Genomic DNA, 17,714 nt, shown 5'->3' with positions numbered 1-17,714 from the left:
ACTCAATTTCTTTTCAGTTGTGACCGGAATGAAAAAGTTCATCCTAAAACATTATATTTACCACAAAGCACATGAAAATTAAACTCATTATATGATTTTTTACAGATGTCGCGATTTGCTCTTTTGATGATATTTTCTAAACCTTTTAAAACCCCCGAAGTTTGCTCTGTATACCATTTGCTTTCAGACCCAAAGAGGCTACAAAAGAATGGGAATGGGGTGATAGGAAGGATGTTTATACATATAGAAAGGGAAGGATATATATTAATAAGTAATAGAATAGATAGGGAATCGTAAACATATTGATAGGGAATTGTATACATATAGATAAGGAAGGGTATACACATAGATAAGAAATGGTAAACATATGGATAAGGAATGGAATACATATGGATAAGGAATGGTATACATATTACATATAGATAGGGAATGGTGTACATATAGATAAGGAATGGTATACATATTACATATAGATAGGGAATGGTGTACATATAGATAAGGAATGGTGTACATATAGATAAGGAATGGTGTACATAATCATATAGATAAGGAATGGTGTACATATAGATAAGGAATGGTATACATATAGATAAGTAATGGTATACATATATGTAGATAGGGAAGGGTATATAGATAAGGAATTGTATACATATATGTAGATAATGAATGGTATACATATATGTATAGGGAAGGGTATACATATAGATAGGGAAGGGTATACATATAGATATGGAAGGATGATGACTGATTAACGTATATTAACTGTGGTGTATAAAAGACAGTGCTTTCTGTATCCATCGTGATTTATACACAATCTTTTATTCAACACAGATACTGACAAACACACACACTCATAAACGTAAAACGAAAAGTAAGAATTACGAAAATGATTTATTTTAAGAATATATATTATCACACAAAGCTTGAATCAACAAATTTCAATTTTACTAAAACTCAAAATTTACCACAGTTCTTCAAATACAGGAGTAAAAATCCTTAATGTAATTATTTACCCCAGTCAATTCAGAAAAAATAAATAGTCTTTTCTTTAAATGCCGTCTTTGCTTGCAGTGTTAGGTCTGGATTCGGAATCGATTTTCATCATAAGGTCCTCCATCTCTTTACGCCTGTCATCTACAAAGACATGTGTGTCAATTTCTCTAAAAAAATGATCATTCTTTTAAGTGGTTGCACAGTTTACAGGGGTTGGAAGTTCTCTGGAAACATCGTAAAATGGCTGAACTCTTCGTAAATAAACTGCACTTTTTCTTGTTTCATTCATCATGATATGAAAATGAATATTCAAATATGAATTCAGTCTTTGCCACACACTCAAATTTTCTAATCCCTTTGCCTGTGTAACCTGATGGTGCAAACTTAGATTATTATCGAACAGAATTCACAGTTCGAAATATCTAAGGTCTACTACATTGGGTTAATTGTAAAGTTATAGAGATTGGAAAATCAAGGTTTGTGACAAAGACTTAATTCCCTTTTAAGAATATTTGACTTAAAGTTAAATCTATATATAAATTTGGCTTGTCTGTCTGGGTGTCTGTTTGTTTGTTTGTATCCAATAAACGTTAAAACCGATCGAGCACAAATTTTTTGTGGGACATCACGTGACCAAGGGAAGGTTTACGAATGATAAAAATAAAAAATAAATGTATTTTTTATTTTGTTAAAAAAAAAATTCTTGAAAATCCGCGAATTTTTTTTTTAAATCCACGAAATTTTTTTCTTCTTTGTTTTAAAATGTAAACAAAAAGAACATGTTCACAATTTAAATAGAAGATGGGCGCGAAGCGCCCTAAAAGCCTAATAATAAAAAATATGAAAGACACGTTGTCCGAAAAAGAATTTACATCATACCATCCAGAATCCCATCTAACATCTTCCCCATCGTAGCTTTACGCCTTGCTTTATTCCTCTCCATAGTCTCAAGCTTGATAAGAACAACATCAATCTTGGATACTATATTGTGAACTACACTTTCCATTCTATCCACTCGTTTATTCAGCCTTAAACAATATCATTTTACAGGGTTAGAATTGAAAAGGTGAACTCATATTTCAATCTCTTTAAAGGGTTATTGGCATTTTAACCTTGTTTTGACAGCTAATGTTAATATATTAACTTAACTAGCTTAAATGAAATTCACTAAAACATCTAGCTTACATGTTTAACTCATAAAAAGGGTTTATGTTTAAGACAATATGCTGATTTAGAATAAAAGAGACACACAATTGATGTTAAACAGTTATATTACTAAGAAACAATTTCTTACATGTTAAACTCTTCAAAGTTTACAACTCCGTATGCTCCAGTCATTGGTCTCCACTGAGCAGCAGATCTAGTTGGTCTGCTAGCTTCCTCGAGATCAGCCTCCAAAATATCCTCAAAAACTGGTTCAACCTCAAAATTGAGATAACATTAGGAATTTAATGTTCATTAACCTCAATAAAAGTCTGGCACTGTTAAGATAAACCCTAACATTAAAAAAATTTATAATTTCTTACAGAATTTTAGTATTTTCCAAATGCTTTCAGTCAGTTGTATATTACATCAAAATTATAAGTTTTTTTTCAAAATTTTCTTACACGTCTATCCAATTGATCATTTTCCAGATCTGCCATGATATGGGCGCCCTCTTCCATCGAGAAAATACCATCTCCATCTATATCATAGTTCGCAAACAACATCTCGATCTCAAGATCAGAAAAATTACACCTGAAAATATTAATTCATAATATCTAAACATTCTTGACAAATATATAGCACTTACTTTTTCAGGTTTTGTCTAACTTCTTGATAAGTTACACTGCCGTTATCATTGGCCAGTTTTAAAGCATTCATGATATCGATTAGCTTGCTACGCATCCCAACTTTACCCAGCATATTGTTATATCCTTTCATGAAGTAGTCTCCAACCTCAAAGTCATGTTGTTGTTCCGCTAGATCAGCTTTAACTTCACTATAGGAGTCGTTGATGATAGCCAGAAACATATTGAGTAGGACAAAAAACACGAAGAACACATAGCAAATGAAATACAGAGGACCGAAGAATGGACTGGTCTGGGTCAAGGATGGGAAATCAAAGTCTCCAAGTATGATTCTAAGTAGAGTAAACACTGCAGTTCCAAAAGTGCTGTAATCAAGCAGGCTGCCTCCAAACATTAAGTAACCAAGTTGGGCAAAGGCGAAGAATACAATAAAGAACATCACCATAAACCCTAGAATATCCAAAGAACATTTTGACAGTGTGTTTGTCAATTGAGTCATGGTTTTATTGAATGAAATGTATTTGAAGAGTTTAACCCATGAGAAAAAAACACAGATTGCAACAACGGACTTGAACATTTCTGAAGCATCTCCAAGGCCTTGAAAGTCTGCATAGGTATCAGGCTCCGAGAGTAGCTTAACTATCTCAGTTTCTACTGTAAAGTACGTGTAAAGATTCAAAGACTGGTTTACCACTGAGAGAAAAACAACTGCAATGTCCAAGTGATTCCAAACTACTTTGAAGTAGGCCATTCGTACTTTAATAATCTCCAATATCTCCTCAATAATGTAGTAAATAATCAGAATCACATAGATAACTTCACAAGCCATAATGAAATAGTCGGCGGAGTTGACATATCTCAAAAGCTTGACAGTTTTGAAAGAGGCATCTGGGAGGACTCCCCCGGTCGGGGGGAATTCAAACAACATATTGATTACACAGAACAGATTCAAGTTTGCATTGTAGAGTGTAAAATCAATCATAACAGCTCTAGTGCTCCTACTGATCCAGAGTGCTTCCTTGAGCTCATGAAGGATATCTTGAGATGAATTCTTGTCCGAACCAAGGTTTTGAACAGCTCCATTTCCGGAGTAGGTTCCAACCTACCATAGTATAAGATTTTAATTAAATCTTTGAATTTGCAATTGAATATTTGGATTGTAATTACAGGGAATGTCTATACGTTTTAAAACGAAGGAATTATCCTTTTGTATTAAAACATACTTTAGACTTAATATCCAGACATTTGATCAAAATAACACAAATAAGCTTTTTTGACAACGTAAAATGTGACTTCTTGAGTGGTAGGATATATTTAATTGCGTACAAAAATCAAGGTATTATGCGTGATGTTTTAAAGGGACTGTAAGCGTAATCTTAAGTGGCCCTCCATGCGAAGATGTCAATGCCCGATTCACAATCGTCATAATTCGAAATTTTCAATTCAGATATTTCTCCATTGCTTCTTATAAGCAAGAAATGCGCAATTTACTTACGCAGATAACCCTCAAATGAAGGTTAAAATTTTATTGAGACAAAAACATGGATATCTTATTCATACTTGATTAGACAAAACCTTCATGGGTACCGTTGTGAATTCAGCATTGCCATCTTTGCATGGAAATTCACTTAAAAATTAATTTTTTTGAAACTTTAGTTTTTTGTATCTACCTCTCCAGTGATAGCTAGATTAACCACCCCCAAATCTTCTGCTGTATTATAAGACCATGCTTTTATATCTGTTTTACTCCTTTTTAGATTTGAAAAATTAGAAAATGAGAAATCTGATACGTTTTTTCAATATAATATTGAATATAATCATATTATTATAAAACAGGGTGTTTTTTTAAATGTCAATTTTAAACGCTTATAACTCCATCAATTTGAAAGATATCCAAGTTCTGTAAAAAGCTAATGAAAGATGAGATTGGCACTTTTGATTATTATTGAGTGTTCGAAATGCCCGCCAGCCATGGTAGCAAATTTTAACTGTCTATGAATTGTCAGCAAACGAAGTAGTGTATCTGTTGGAATTCGGGATGCATCTATACTCAACATCCTCTTTTGCTCAGGGGTTGTTTTAGATAACCTCTGATTAATTTCGGCCTCTGAACTTCAGAGGCCGAAATTAATCAGAGGTTATCTAAAACAACCCCGAAGCAAAAGAGGATGTTGAGAGTCTGAAGACCCCAGAAGTAAAAATCCAAGTGGTTCAAGTCAAAAATGTTTGTTACGATTTAATGAATTTGCATATTTCTCTTTTTCTGTTTGCGAATTTTTATAATATATTAACAAAAGTGCCAATCTTAATCTTTAATTAGCTTTTGAGAGAACTTAACTTTAAAAGTAATGGAGTTATTTGCGTTTGAAAATTGACTTTTAAAAATACCCTGTATTATCATAATATAAAGGTTATATCATTATAATATAAGGATTATATTAGTATAATATAAAGATTATATTATTACAATATAAGGATTATATTAGTATAATATAAAGATTATATTAGTATAATATAAAGATTATATTAGTATAATATAAAGATTATATTACTATTAAGATATTTACCAACCTGTAACCAGGAAAAAAATCTGATTTATCCTCATATGCTTCATCGTACTGGGCCCAACAACTCAAAATGGTTCCTTGAAAGTTGGATGGAATTTCACAGGAATCATTTCGAACGCGCAGCTGTCTCAATCTAGAATTATCATTACATTTACACCCTGAGGATTGTATTGTAGATTATTCTAAACCTCACTTAGCTAACCCTAGAGGATTATATTGTAGTTTATTTTATACCTTACTAATCCTAGAGGATTGAATTGTAGTTTATTGAATACCTTGCTAATCCTAGAGTATTGTATTGTAGTTTATTGTATACCTTGCTAATCCTAGAGGATTGTATTGTAGTTTATTTTATACCTTGCTAATCCTAGAGGATTGTATTGTAGTTTATTGTATACCTTGCTAATCCTAGAGTATTGTATTGTAGTTTATTGTATACCTTGCTAATCCTAGAGGATTGTATTGTAGTTTATTGTATACCTTGCTAATCCTAGGAGCTTGTTTTCAAACAAAACATTTCGGTCCGAGGGAGAAGTTTCACAAGGTCCACCAGTTTCTTCTCCTCCAGGACAGATAAAGTTTCTGTTGAAAAAAAAAACACTTTAAAAGAATGTAAAAAAGAACTGAGTTCAAGCTACAAACTCAAATTTTCTAATCCCTTTTTTTGCAACCTGATGGCGTAAACCTATGATATTTCAAACTTAGACCAGTTGATCTAATAGAAGTATTAATTTGATATATCTAAGGTTTACTAACATTAGGTTGCAAAGATATAGGGATAAGAAAATTTGAATAAATGGCAAGTACTCAATTTCTTTGCAAAAGGAACTGTCACTGTGATTTTAAGTTTATACTAAATTGTCATAAATGATTCACAAGGATAACCTTATATCACTGTCTTGGAAATAATTTTGTGGTTATGTATGTACCGAGGTATGTATGTACCTAGGGCTATAAAACTACTTGAGAATTTTAACATGTTCCAATACATCGTGTCTCAGATTATGGTTAAACATGTTTTTGTCTTATTTATTAAGCTTAAAGGAATAGGAACATGAAGGTAAAAATAGGTATTAACGGAAACACAGTTTTATCTTTCACGAACACTCCCTTTAATATTCCTAATCAGAACTAATATTAATTATTAAGTTAACCTGTCATCTCCTTGGTTATACCAATACTCCCAGTGTAAACCATCAAGGAGAGGTCCCTCAACATATTCCCAAAATCCATTGATGTCTTGAACCTAGAAAGAAAAACTTTTGGGAATTCTAAAAAACACAAAACTAAAAAAACGTTACGTTTAAAGGAATTAGCTCAAATTTTCGAATTCTTTTATCTTTGCAACCAGATGATGTAAACCTCTGATATTTCAAAATTAGATCATTTGATGTTACATTATTCATAGTTCAAAATATATTTAAGGTTTTCAACATCGGGTTGTCGAGACATAGGGATAGGAAAGTTTCAGGCAAAGGCTCAATTCTTTTACTATAAATACTCTGCCCAAAAAGTAAATTATCATTATTATTATTATTGCTATTATACTGCGGAAATACCTCTTGCTGAGCACTAAACAGGTCCTGAAGTACTTTAGTGTAGTAATAGTGAGAAGGTGATGTCATTCCAAAACTAACTGAACAATGTTTTTTACAGGTTAAAAACTGTTAGTTGGATTTGGTTGATACAGAAAAGAGATGTTTGGTACTTTCCCAAAGGCATTTCCCAATTGGTATCTTCCCAAGGAAACTTTCCCATGTGCCAACTTCCCAAATGTGCAATTTCCCAAACGGCAACTTCCAAAGTCTTCCCTAGCCTCAGCCATCAGCCCCTAAGCTATTCTAGCCGCAGCGCTCAGCCCATCCAGCCCGTCCTATCCCCAGTGCTCGGCCCCCATTGCATCCTGCGGCGCCTTAGAAGGTCTAACCTAACCTTTGGGATTGGGAAGTTGCCGCTTGGGAAATTGTACGACGTTTGGGAAGTTGCCACTTGGATAATTGTCACTTTGGAAGTCGCCCTTAGGAAAATGGGTTTGGAAAATACCTAACACTAGAAAAGATACCTATTGAAAGGATCAAAAGAAAGATTGAGTACACGACCAACTCTCGAATTGAGATCTGTACATTCATTTCTTTATTCTCTGTAGTTTCTTTAATGTCCTTGGTTGACCAAAATCCAGCAACACATGTGGAAAACCTAAAAAAGAAAGGAATTCAGTTTTTGTCACAAAATCTGGTTTTCTAATCCCATATATCTTTGCTACTCAGTACTCAGTGTCTCAGACCTTAGATATTTCAAAGTCTGAATTCTCTCAGAACAAGATTGAAATAACAAAGGTGTTTACCATCAGGTGCCAAATTTATAGGGATTAGGAAATTTAAGTTTGTAGCAAAGACTCAATTCCTTTCATAATAATTGACTTATTTTTAAAGTAAAAGGACACCCCCCCCCCCTTGTTTTCAATTAATTAAATTTATAAAGTGGAATCTCCAATTCTGAACAGTTTAAAATCTTTTTTAATCAGGAATAAACCAGATATTCTTGTAAAACATAGATTATTTTCATATGTTGTTTTGCTGCTGTAAAACTGACTTTCGGATTTATAGCAGCAGCAGAGATGATGGAAGGAAATGGTCAGAATGATGATATCGTCCCTATTGTTAACCGATAAAGGTTTAAAGATCAAGGTTGTGAATTAGACTGCTCTTTTTACATACAGGGTGTCCCACGAAACATGACAATAGCAAGACGACTTGAAAGTCGTCTTTGGTATTTGAATTTATTTGTGACATTTATTCTTCTATCTACTTTAACATGTATGATTCTTGAAACAATTATCACATAGTTCTCCTAGCCCTGGCATTTCCAAAAAGTGGTCTGCGTTTTTTGTGATTTCAATATTACCGGAGATATAAAGAGTTTGGTTCAGATTTCAATTTTGATTTAAATAAAAGCAAAATTGTCGAAATCTGAACAAAATTCTTCATATCTCGGGCAATATTGAAAGCAAAAAAAAGGCAGACCACATTTTGGAAATGGCAGGACAAGGGAAATTTTGTGATTATTATCTCTAGAAATTTACTTCTAAAATTAGGTCGACAAATAAACGCAGCTAATTATATCAAAAATCAAGACGACATTCAAGTCGTCCTGCATACTGTCATGTTTCGTGGGACACCCTGTATTTAAATATTGGGTCACTTGAAAATACGTGTACAGTCCCTTTGCAGAATCTGTAAAGGTTAATTCAAATATTTATATGACAATGATTACTTGTTCCAGCAACCAGTCTTCAGATCTTCATCTTGGATTAAAGGAGATTCATCAGCACTAATTTCACTTCGTGGAGAAGATAGAGTCTCTGATTCATTCCAGGCCTAAACGTAGGATTAAAGCAAGAGTTTTCAAAATCTTGAAGAGAAGCAAATATTGAATTTACCTTAGAGCTTTTTGTGCTTATGCCTGACAATGGCCTGCTTGACCTAAAGCATCTAATTATCAAACGTTGTTCTTATTTAAAACATAGATCTAAATATATGAATTGAGTTTAAATGAATGACCTGCCAGATCCAGCACGACTAAATGCTACTCCAGATACAGGACGGCTAGAAACCATAGCTGAAGCAGGACGGCTATACACTGCAGCTGAAGCAGGACGGCTCGCAGAAGAAGAAGGATGGCTTGTAGATGATGCAGGACGACTTACGGATGAACCAGGACGGCTTGGCGCTGCTGCTGAAGTAGGACGGCTTGAAGCTACTGCTGAAGCTGGACGGCTTGTGGTTGCTGCTGTAGCAGGACGGCTCTTGACTGCTCCGGAAGCAGGACGGCTTGTGGCTGCTGCTGAAGCAGGACGGCTCGCCACTGCAGCAGAACCAGGACGGCTGGATACTTCAGCTGAACCTATGAAGTTGGAGTTATGGGAGATGCCATTATTCTAAAATTGATATTTAAGAAGAGCAAACTTCAAATTTATGTTTTTTACCTTCATTATCCATGTTGAAAGTTTAGTTTTCTGAAAAGCAAACTTCTTAAATAGCAGTTAAACATTGTCAAATTTCACTTTACATTATATTGTTTCCTCATATTTGTTACTTTGTCTTGTTACACAAATTTTTAACTTTTTGTATTTTCAATTTACTTATAATTGGATTTGCTGAATATTTATCAAGATTATATCAAAATCACTTTGTCTGAAAATCTGACTTGAAAATAAAAAGCACGATCACTTTAAATGATCTATAGCAAAGCAATACGAATTAACTAAGTTTTAATTAAAGTTGCTTAATTTTTGGCGTTGAACAAAAAATAAACAAATAAAAAAGTTTAAATATCTACAGACAGTGGCCATTATTCTTTCGCTAAACAAATGGAATATGAAGAAAGGTAATTGTATAAACCATGGACAACTAAATAATTTTAAAAAAATTATTCAATATTATTCTCAGCATTCTCTTCAGGTGTTTCAATTATCTCCATTTCATCATCTAAAATGTTAATTTCGTAAATTTATAAATTATTCAATAACTTTATATACTAAACAATGCAATACCTGTCTCCTCCTTTGTGATTCCTTCAAATATTTTGAACATCGTTTCCTTTCTCTTTTCTTTGGATAGTTCTATTCCTTCAAGTTTGATAAGAACCATGTCAATTTTAGCCACTATGTTACCAATAACACCCTACCTGTTACAAATCATGTCAATTTTAGCCACTATGTTACCAATAACACCTTCCATTTCATCAACCATCTGGGTCAACCTGTTACAAATCAAGTCAATTTTAGGGACTATGTTACCAATAACACCCTCCATTTCATCAACCTTCAGGGTCAACCTGTTACGAATCATGTCAATTTTAGGCACTATGTTACCAATAACACCCTCCATTTCATCAACCTTCTGGGTCAACCTGTTACAAATCATGTCAATTTAAGCCACTATGCTACCAATAACACCCTCAATTTCAACAACCATCTGGAACAACCTGTTAAAAATCATGCTAATTTAAGCCACTACCAATAACACCCTCCATTTCATCAACCTTCTGGGTCAACCTGTTACAAATCATGTCAATTTTAGCCACTATGTTACCAATAACACCCTCCATTTCATCAACCTTCAGGGTCAACCTGTTACGAATCATGTCAATTTTACATTTCATCAACCTTCTGGGTCAACCTGTTACAAATCATGTCAATTTTAGCCACTATGTTACCAATAACACCCTCTGGGTCAACCTGGAACAAATCATGAAGGTTAAAAGAATAAATTATGTGTTAGATTGATTAATATATATTTATCCCTGCAAAGGTGGGATTTAGCATATTTTGACTTAATTCCATTTTTCAAATGCTCGATTCGACAAAAGTTTTAGAACTATGTTATCTTACTTATTAGAATCTATTCCTTAAAAATGTGGGCATCTCCCATTTGACATTTTTTAAGCCAATTCAATGAAATTTACGATTTAAACAAGTTGAAATCTTACACAGCAAACTGTTCTACACTGGTTACACTTGAACTGTTGTTGTTGAATCTTGCTGATCTTAATCTAACAGATTGGGCTCTCATTGCCCTTGCCTCCTTACCAGACTTGGGTCTTCCCTACAAACCAGTCAAATTTAGATTTTTAATCAAATTAGATTTTTTATGCAATTGTGATTTTTTATGCAAATGTGATTTTTTATTCAATTGTGATTTTTTATGCAATTGTAATTTTTATTTCAAAGATTCTGATATTTTGATTACCTCATATGGATCTTGTGAATTGTTGGATAAATATCCTCCTTCGTAATCTTCGTTTAGATCATATTTTTGGAAAAACATCTCTATCTCTAGATCGGAAAAATTGCACCTTAAAACAAATAATGTGTTTTAACACTTTCTTTACCTCTAATATAATTTCACCTACTTTTTCAGTTGCTCTCTGATATCACTGCGAGTTATTTCTTCTTCGCTATTAGGATCCTTTGCTGAATTAACAATGTCTTGCAGCTTGTTCTTTATCCCAACCTTTCTCAATAGTTTGGTGAAACCTTTTCTTACATAATCACCAAGTTCAAACTCATTTTCTTGAGATGCCAGGTCTGCTTTCACCTCTCCGTAAGTGTCGTTAATAATTGCCAAGAACATATTGAGCAAGACGAAGAACACAAAGAATACGTAGGACATGAAGTATATAGGTCCAAGTAATCTATTAGCCCTGTCTAAAGAATCAAAATCAAAGTCTCCAAGTATAAGCCTGAGCAAGGTGAACAATGTTACTGTAAAGCCACCGTAATTATTTACTTGAGTTCCAAACAGAAGGAATCCAAGCTGAGCAAAAGCAAAGAAGATGATGAAGAACATGACTGAAAATGCAACAAGATCTCCTGATGATCTTGAAAGTGTTGTTGTGAGCTGTGTCATTGTTTTGTTAAAGGAAACATATTTAAACAGTTTAATCCAACCAAAAAACGAACACAGTGTCAGACATGTAGTAAAGATATAATACAAATTTCCAATCATTCTAAAATCTGGATATGATTCAGGTTTAAGGAGGATTTCTCCTATTTGAGTCTCCACTGTAAGGTGAAGATAAATATTGAGGGACTGGCTAATAATTGACAAAACCAGCACAATAATATCCATATCGTTCCAAAACCCCTTGAAGTAATCCAACCCACACTTCTTAATCTCCAGTATCTCTTCAACAATGTAGTACAGCACAAATGTAAAGTATATGATTTCACAGACAAAGATGAAGTAATCATATGTGTTCACGTAACGAAGAAGTTTAACAGTGTTAAAATCTGAGCTGGCCAAAACACCTCCAGTGGCAGGAAACTCAAACAGAAAGTTAGTCACACAGAAAGCGTTGATATTAACATTGTAAACGGTAAAATCTATCATTACTGCCCTTGTACTGCGTCCGATCCAACGCAGATTTTTCAGTTCCATTAAGATTCTGTTGGTTTCGTTTCGGTTTTGACCGAGATTTTGAATTGATCCATGTCCTGAGTACGTTCCAACCTAGATTTTTGCAGACTATTTGTATTGATGACTCCTGATCTTTAATATTTCAATTTTTAATACGTTGAAAATCTCACCTTTCCAGAAATTGCCACATTCGACACGTCCATTTGATCTGCGGTTTGATACGACCATGCTCTTTCGTCCGTGAATGTCCTAAAAAGTAAATTTTCTTATTTTGACAACTGGATTTAAAAGAACTGTAATCGTACTTTAAAGTTACCATGCCATGCAAAGATGACAATGATCGATTTGCAACGGTAACATTAAAATCTTAATCAGATAAAAAATGTGGACGAAATCGACGCTTTTCAAGAAATGCACAATTTTCCTTTTTGCAGAGAAACCGCAAATGAAAATAAACGGTTTACAGAAACAAAAACATTGATATCTTAATTCATATTTGATTGGAAAAAGCTTTCAACGCTTTTCTTTGAATGGAGGGTATTTGAAATAACGCTTACAGTCCCTTTACAATCCCTTTACAGTCCCTTTGCAATCCCTTTACAATCCCTTTACAGTCCCCTTACAGTCCCTTTACAGTCCCTTTACAGTCCCTTTACAATCCCTTTACAGTCCTTTTACAGTCCCTATACAGTCCCTTTTCAGTCCCTTTACAATCCCTTTACAGTCGCTTTACAGTCCCTTTACAATCCCTTTACAGTCCCTTTACAGTCCCTTTACAGTCCCTTTACAATCCCTTTACAATCTCTTTACAATCCCTTTACAGTCCCTTTACAGTCCCTTTACAATCCCTTTACAATCTCTTTACAATCCCTTTACAGTCCCTTTACAGTCCCTTTACAGTCCCTTTGCAATCCCTTTACAATCCCTTTACAGTCCCTTTACAGTCCTCTTTACAATCCCTTTACAGTCCCTTTACAGTCCCTTTACAGTCCCTTTGCAATCCCTTTACAATCCCTTTACAGTCCCTTTACAGTCCCTATACAGTCCCTTTTCAGTCCCTTTACAATCCCTTTACAATCCCTTTACAGCCGCTTTACAGTCCCTTTACAGTCCCTTTACAATCCCTTTACAGTCCCTTTACAGTCCCTTTACAATCCCTTTCCAATCTATTTACAATCCCTTTACAGTCCCTTTACAGTCCCTTTACATTCCCTTTACAATCCCTTTACAATCTCTTTACAATCCCTTTACAGTCCCTTTACAGTCCCTTTACAGTCCCTTTACAATCCCTTTACAATCCCTTTTCAGTCCCTTTACGGTCCCTTTAGCTAATAGAGTCAGTGTTACTAACAGATACTAACAGATGTTAGCGGAAAAGTGATATTTGTTAAAGGTATTACCTGGCCTTCTTAGGAAGAAAGCTTGATGTATCTTCAAGGCTCTCCTCATAAGGAGCCCAGCAGTTCAAGATAACTCCGCTAAAGTCCTCAGGTATTGTACATGTCTGATCTTTAACTCTTAATTGTCGTAATCTGTAAGCAATAAATGTTTTTAGTCAGTTTCATATGTTGAATTAAAGAAACTGAGTTCTGGTCACAAGCTCAAATTTTCTAATCCCTATATCTTTGTAACCTGTTGTAATAAACCTTCGATATTTAAACTTTGACTATTTGATCTAACAGAATTCACGGTTTGAAATATGAAAGGTCTGTGACATTAGGCTGCAAATATTTCGGGATTAAAAAATTAGAGTGTGTGGCAAGAACTCATTTCCGTTATTAAAATTAATACCTTGCCCGTCCTAACACCTTGTTTTCATACAAAATATTCCTGTTCTGATCAGATAGTTCACATGGTCCTATTTGCTCATCCTCGGATTTGCAAACATAGCTCCTGAATTATACAGGGTTACCCACAAAGAATGAGACTTCATAGACTACTGACCATGCGCTGTATGAATTTAAACTGCATATCTGTTTCCTTACATTATTAATTAATGGTTCCCTAAATCTTTTAAGTTGATTCTTTCATTTCCCAATCAGTTAGACAGGCGGAGGCCACAAAAACAATTTATTTAGGCAAAGATTATATTGACTTAGCAAGGGCGATTTCATTAGTGCTTGTCTTCCAAGGGTAAAAATAATTGTGTCTGCTCTTCAACAGAATTACCTGAAGTCTCCATCATTATAATATTCCTCCCAAAAAAGTCCATCCAGAAGTTGACCTTCCATGAACTCCCAAAACGAATCAGCATTGTGAACCTATCAACCAGTTTATTTAAACAGATATCTTTTATCATTCAGATATGCATCATTTTTTTTTTTAAATCCTATATTAGGGACCTCTTTGCTGATATTCAAATTTCATTGGGCAACCTGAGCTGAGATATTAAAAGAAAAGCCAAACCTACTTTAAGCTTAGAATTTGAAAAGACCAAGTCTTAGGATGGCATCTGATTGGTTCTGATTCAGCAAATGAGAGATGATTTTAAAATTATGTCAGCATATAATATGAATAATTAGCTAATAGATCCAGATGTGCTGCAGTGTAAAGAAATTGAGTCTTTGCCAGAACACAAATTTTCTAATCCTTTCATCTTTGCATCCTGATGATGTAAATCTTTGATATTTCAAGCTTAGATTTGATAAAACCGAATTCATAGTTTGAAATTCTTAGGTCTCCGACATTGGGTTTTAAAGATATTGGGATTAGAAAATGAGAGTTAATGGCAAAAACTCAATTCCATTCTAAAACTCAAAGTATACAGAGAAACCCCCAATAAACTAGGGCGGTTTTACTTGAAACCCAAGTCTTCACTTGGTCTTTACTTGGACGTAAATAGACATTAAATCTGGATTTTACTCGGGTTAAAGCTTTTAAAAATTTCAGCTCTGGTATATTTAATAAACAATATTAAAAAATACACTAGCTTGAAGAAAGCTAGGAAAATAAGAAAAAACTTTGTTGTAAAATGGTAAAGATTCTCTCGTACAGTAATGTAAGCACGGAACTTTTGAAAGGTAGATATCGGGATTAATGCTTGATCCAGTCTTTTTCTTAATCTCGAGATTAAATTATGCTTGTTCTCCTCTTGTTATCTCCAAATTAATTAACCGATCGGGATTAAGAATATCCCATTCCGAAGTTTTCTGGTATTTATGTATTGCACTATTCATAGATATCACATGAAAATTCAAGGCTCATGATGAAGCATGCCAGGTTTATATAATTTAATTTGTATGCTTTGAAATAAAATCAAATATTATGAAGAAAATAACCTCAAGTTGATCAGTAAACTGATTTCCCAACATCGTCTTAAAATGGTAGTAAATAGGAGAAGTCATGCTGAACGTAACTGAATAATAAAATAAAATCAGTAAAATTGACCAAATTTCAAATTAATTCCGAATTACCAATGCTTAGCATGAGAAGAAATACAGAGTACACAACGAGCTCTCTAATAGTGGTTTTCACAACAACCTCTTCTTCTTCATCCTCGTCCATCAGCTCTTTAGTATACCAAATACTAAAGAAAGAAATTCTTAGGAATTGATCGGAAAGCATTCACGGAGGAAAAAAAACTTACTTGTAAATACAGGGTTTCTTCTTTTTCTCAGTTTTCTCATTGGACTCCAGTGTGAGTATATCTGGCTCATCAGACTGGATAATTTATTAGAATAGAGTTATAAATATAGTTTTAAATAGAGTTATACATAGAGTTATAAATAGAGTTATAATTTAAATAGATTTATAAATAGAGTTATAAATATAGTTTTAAATAGAGTTATATAAAGAGTTTTAAATAGAGTTATAAATAGAGTTATAAATATAGTTATGAATAGAGTTATGAATAAAGTTATAGATAGAGTTTTAAATAGTGTTATACATAGAGTTAAAAATAAAGTTTAAATAGAGTTATATATAGAGTTATAAATAGAGTTATAAATAGATTTATAAATAGAATTATAAATAGAGTTATAAATAGATTTATAAATAGAGTTATATACAGAGTTATAAATAGAGTTATAGATAGAGTTATTAATAATGTTATAAATAGAGTTATTAATAGTGTTATAAATAGAGTTATAAATAGAGTTATGAATAGAGTTATGAATAGAGTTATGAATAAAGTTATAGATAGAGTTTTAAATAGTGTTATACATAGAGTTAAAAATAAAGTTAAAGATTTAGAGCTATAAATCAAATCCACCTGGACAGCCTACATTTTGTTATACCTAAAACTTGCTGGGTACACTATACACTGGGTAGTGGGTACACCAAGTAAATAAATGTATAGTGCTGTTACATTAAACTATTAAATCCTTGTAAGAGTTCGAATCATACAACTCTTGGACGAAAGTTACCTCTGCGATCATGCTTTGAGTTCTTGACCCTGGACGGCTAGATGTAGCTCCTGATGCAGGTCGGCTAGATGTGGCTCTTGATTCAGGTCTGCTAGATGCAGCGCTAGTAGCAGGTCGGCTAGATACAGCTCCTGTTGCTGGTCGGCTAATCGCAGCCCCAGAAACAGGTCGGCTAGCATCGGCTCCGGACGCAGGTCGGCTAGCCTCAGCTCCGGACACAGGTCGGCTACCTCCAGCTCCGGATGCAGGACGGCTAGGCTCGGCTCCGGAAGCAGGTCGGCTACCTCCAGCACCAGATGCAGGTCGGCTACCGACATCTTCCGAATCCTCCAGACTGGGGGTTATGCCTAGACAGATAAGTTAGACATTGAATCCAAAATTCCATAAATTCATAAATCTCTTAAATTCTGACTTAACTCTCTATCTAACCTTTCACCGGATCTTCCATAACCTGTTGAAATTCTTAAACAACTATTGCATAAATAATCAAAAAAATAGTTTTTTAAAAAAAGCTAAACATGTGAAAATATTTTTTGGTGACCTCCTTTTGTAGAGTGGCGTGTCTGATTTTATTTAATCTACTCAAATGCTTGTAATTGTTAAACATTCTGTTTGCAACCTGTATTTTATTCAAGAAATTTTAATATTTACTTTATAGAAGTCAATTTAAAATAAATATTTTTATCCAAATTTTTAAAGGAAGAATTGGGTTTATGTCTTATATACATTTTCTTATTTTTACCTTCATCGACCATGTTTTTTTTTTATTTTACTGTCTGTTTAGCTCTACAACAAACAATATATTTTTAAGTTAGTTCTGTTTTATTCTAGTTCATCTTCTGTATTGTTAAGGTTTCTGTTCTGTATTATTCTAGCTCATGTTTTGTATTATAATAGTTCATGTTCATTATTCTGGTTCATGTTCTGTATTTTTCTAGTTTATGTTCTGTATTATTCTAGTTCATGTTCTGTATTATTCTAGTTCATGTTCTGTATTATTCTGGTTCATGTTCTGTATTATTCTGTATTATTCTAGTTTATTTTCTGTATTATTCTAGTTCATGTTCTGTATTATTCTAG

At 33.7% G+C, this 17,714-nt stretch overlaps 2 protein-coding genes across 5 annotated transcripts; both read right to left on the bottom strand.

Annotated features, from left to right (window-relative positions):
- Nucleotides 1–875: 875 nt before the first annotated feature.
- On the bottom strand, nt 876–9,450 carry LOC111702020 (polycystic kidney disease 2-like 1 protein). The gene is made up of 15 exons (XM_023473539.1): nt 9,336–9,450; nt 8,911–9,253; nt 8,790–8,832; nt 8,624–8,727; nt 7,413–7,546; nt 6,910–6,986; nt 6,505–6,596; nt 5,831–5,932; nt 5,355–5,483; nt 4,454–4,532; nt 2,786–3,885; nt 2,601–2,730; nt 2,288–2,415; nt 1,873–2,021; nt 876–1,134 (listed from the first exon to the last, which is right to left on the bottom strand). The coding sequence occupies exons 1-15, from the start codon at nt 9,346–9,348 to the stop codon at nt 1,049–1,051; spliced, it is 2,709 nt and encodes a 902-aa protein (XP_023329307.1). The 5' UTR covers nt 9,349–9,450; the 3' UTR covers nt 876–1,048.
- Nucleotides 9,451–9,630: 180 nt separating this feature from the next.
- LOC111702021 (polycystic kidney disease 2-like 2 protein) lies at nt 9,631–17,660 on the bottom strand. Of its 4 annotated transcripts, none has more exons than XM_023473540.1 (15): nt 17,377–17,660; nt 16,635–16,981; nt 15,857–15,930; nt 15,684–15,796; nt 15,549–15,625; nt 14,440–14,531; nt 14,062–14,163; nt 13,671–13,802; nt 12,441–12,519; nt 11,264–12,363; nt 11,101–11,206; nt 10,841–10,956; nt 10,369–10,481; nt 9,903–10,022; nt 9,631–9,837 (listed from the first exon to the last, which is right to left on the bottom strand). In XM_023473540.1, the coding sequence occupies exons 1-15, from the start codon at nt 17,387–17,389 to the stop codon at nt 9,779–9,781; spliced, it is 2,643 nt and encodes an 880-aa protein (XP_023329308.1). In that variant the 5' UTR covers nt 17,390–17,660; the 3' UTR covers nt 9,631–9,778. The 4 variants fall into 4 exon arrangements, with proteins under 4 accessions (XP_023329308.1, XP_023329309.1, XP_023329311.1 ...); XM_023473541.1 differs by having other exon boundaries at nt 9,632–9,837; nt 10,369–10,406; XM_023473543.1 differs by lacking the exons at nt 9,631–9,837; nt 10,369–10,481 and adding an exon at nt 10,507–10,530 and having other exon boundaries at nt 9,929–10,036.
- Between the last annotated feature and the right edge of the window lie 54 nt (nt 17,661–17,714).

The sequence above is a fragment of the Eurytemora carolleeae genome, unplaced genomic scaffold, assembly GCF_000591075.1.
Source record: "Eurytemora carolleeae unplaced genomic scaffold, Eaff_2.0 scaffold458, whole genome shotgun sequence".
In the NCBI taxonomy this organism is placed as follows: domain Eukaryota; kingdom Metazoa; phylum Arthropoda; class Copepoda; order Calanoida; family Temoridae; genus Eurytemora; species Eurytemora carolleeae.
The sequence above is the reverse complement of the archived record's forward strand: the minus strand, read 5'-3'. Positions and strand labels throughout refer to the sequence as shown.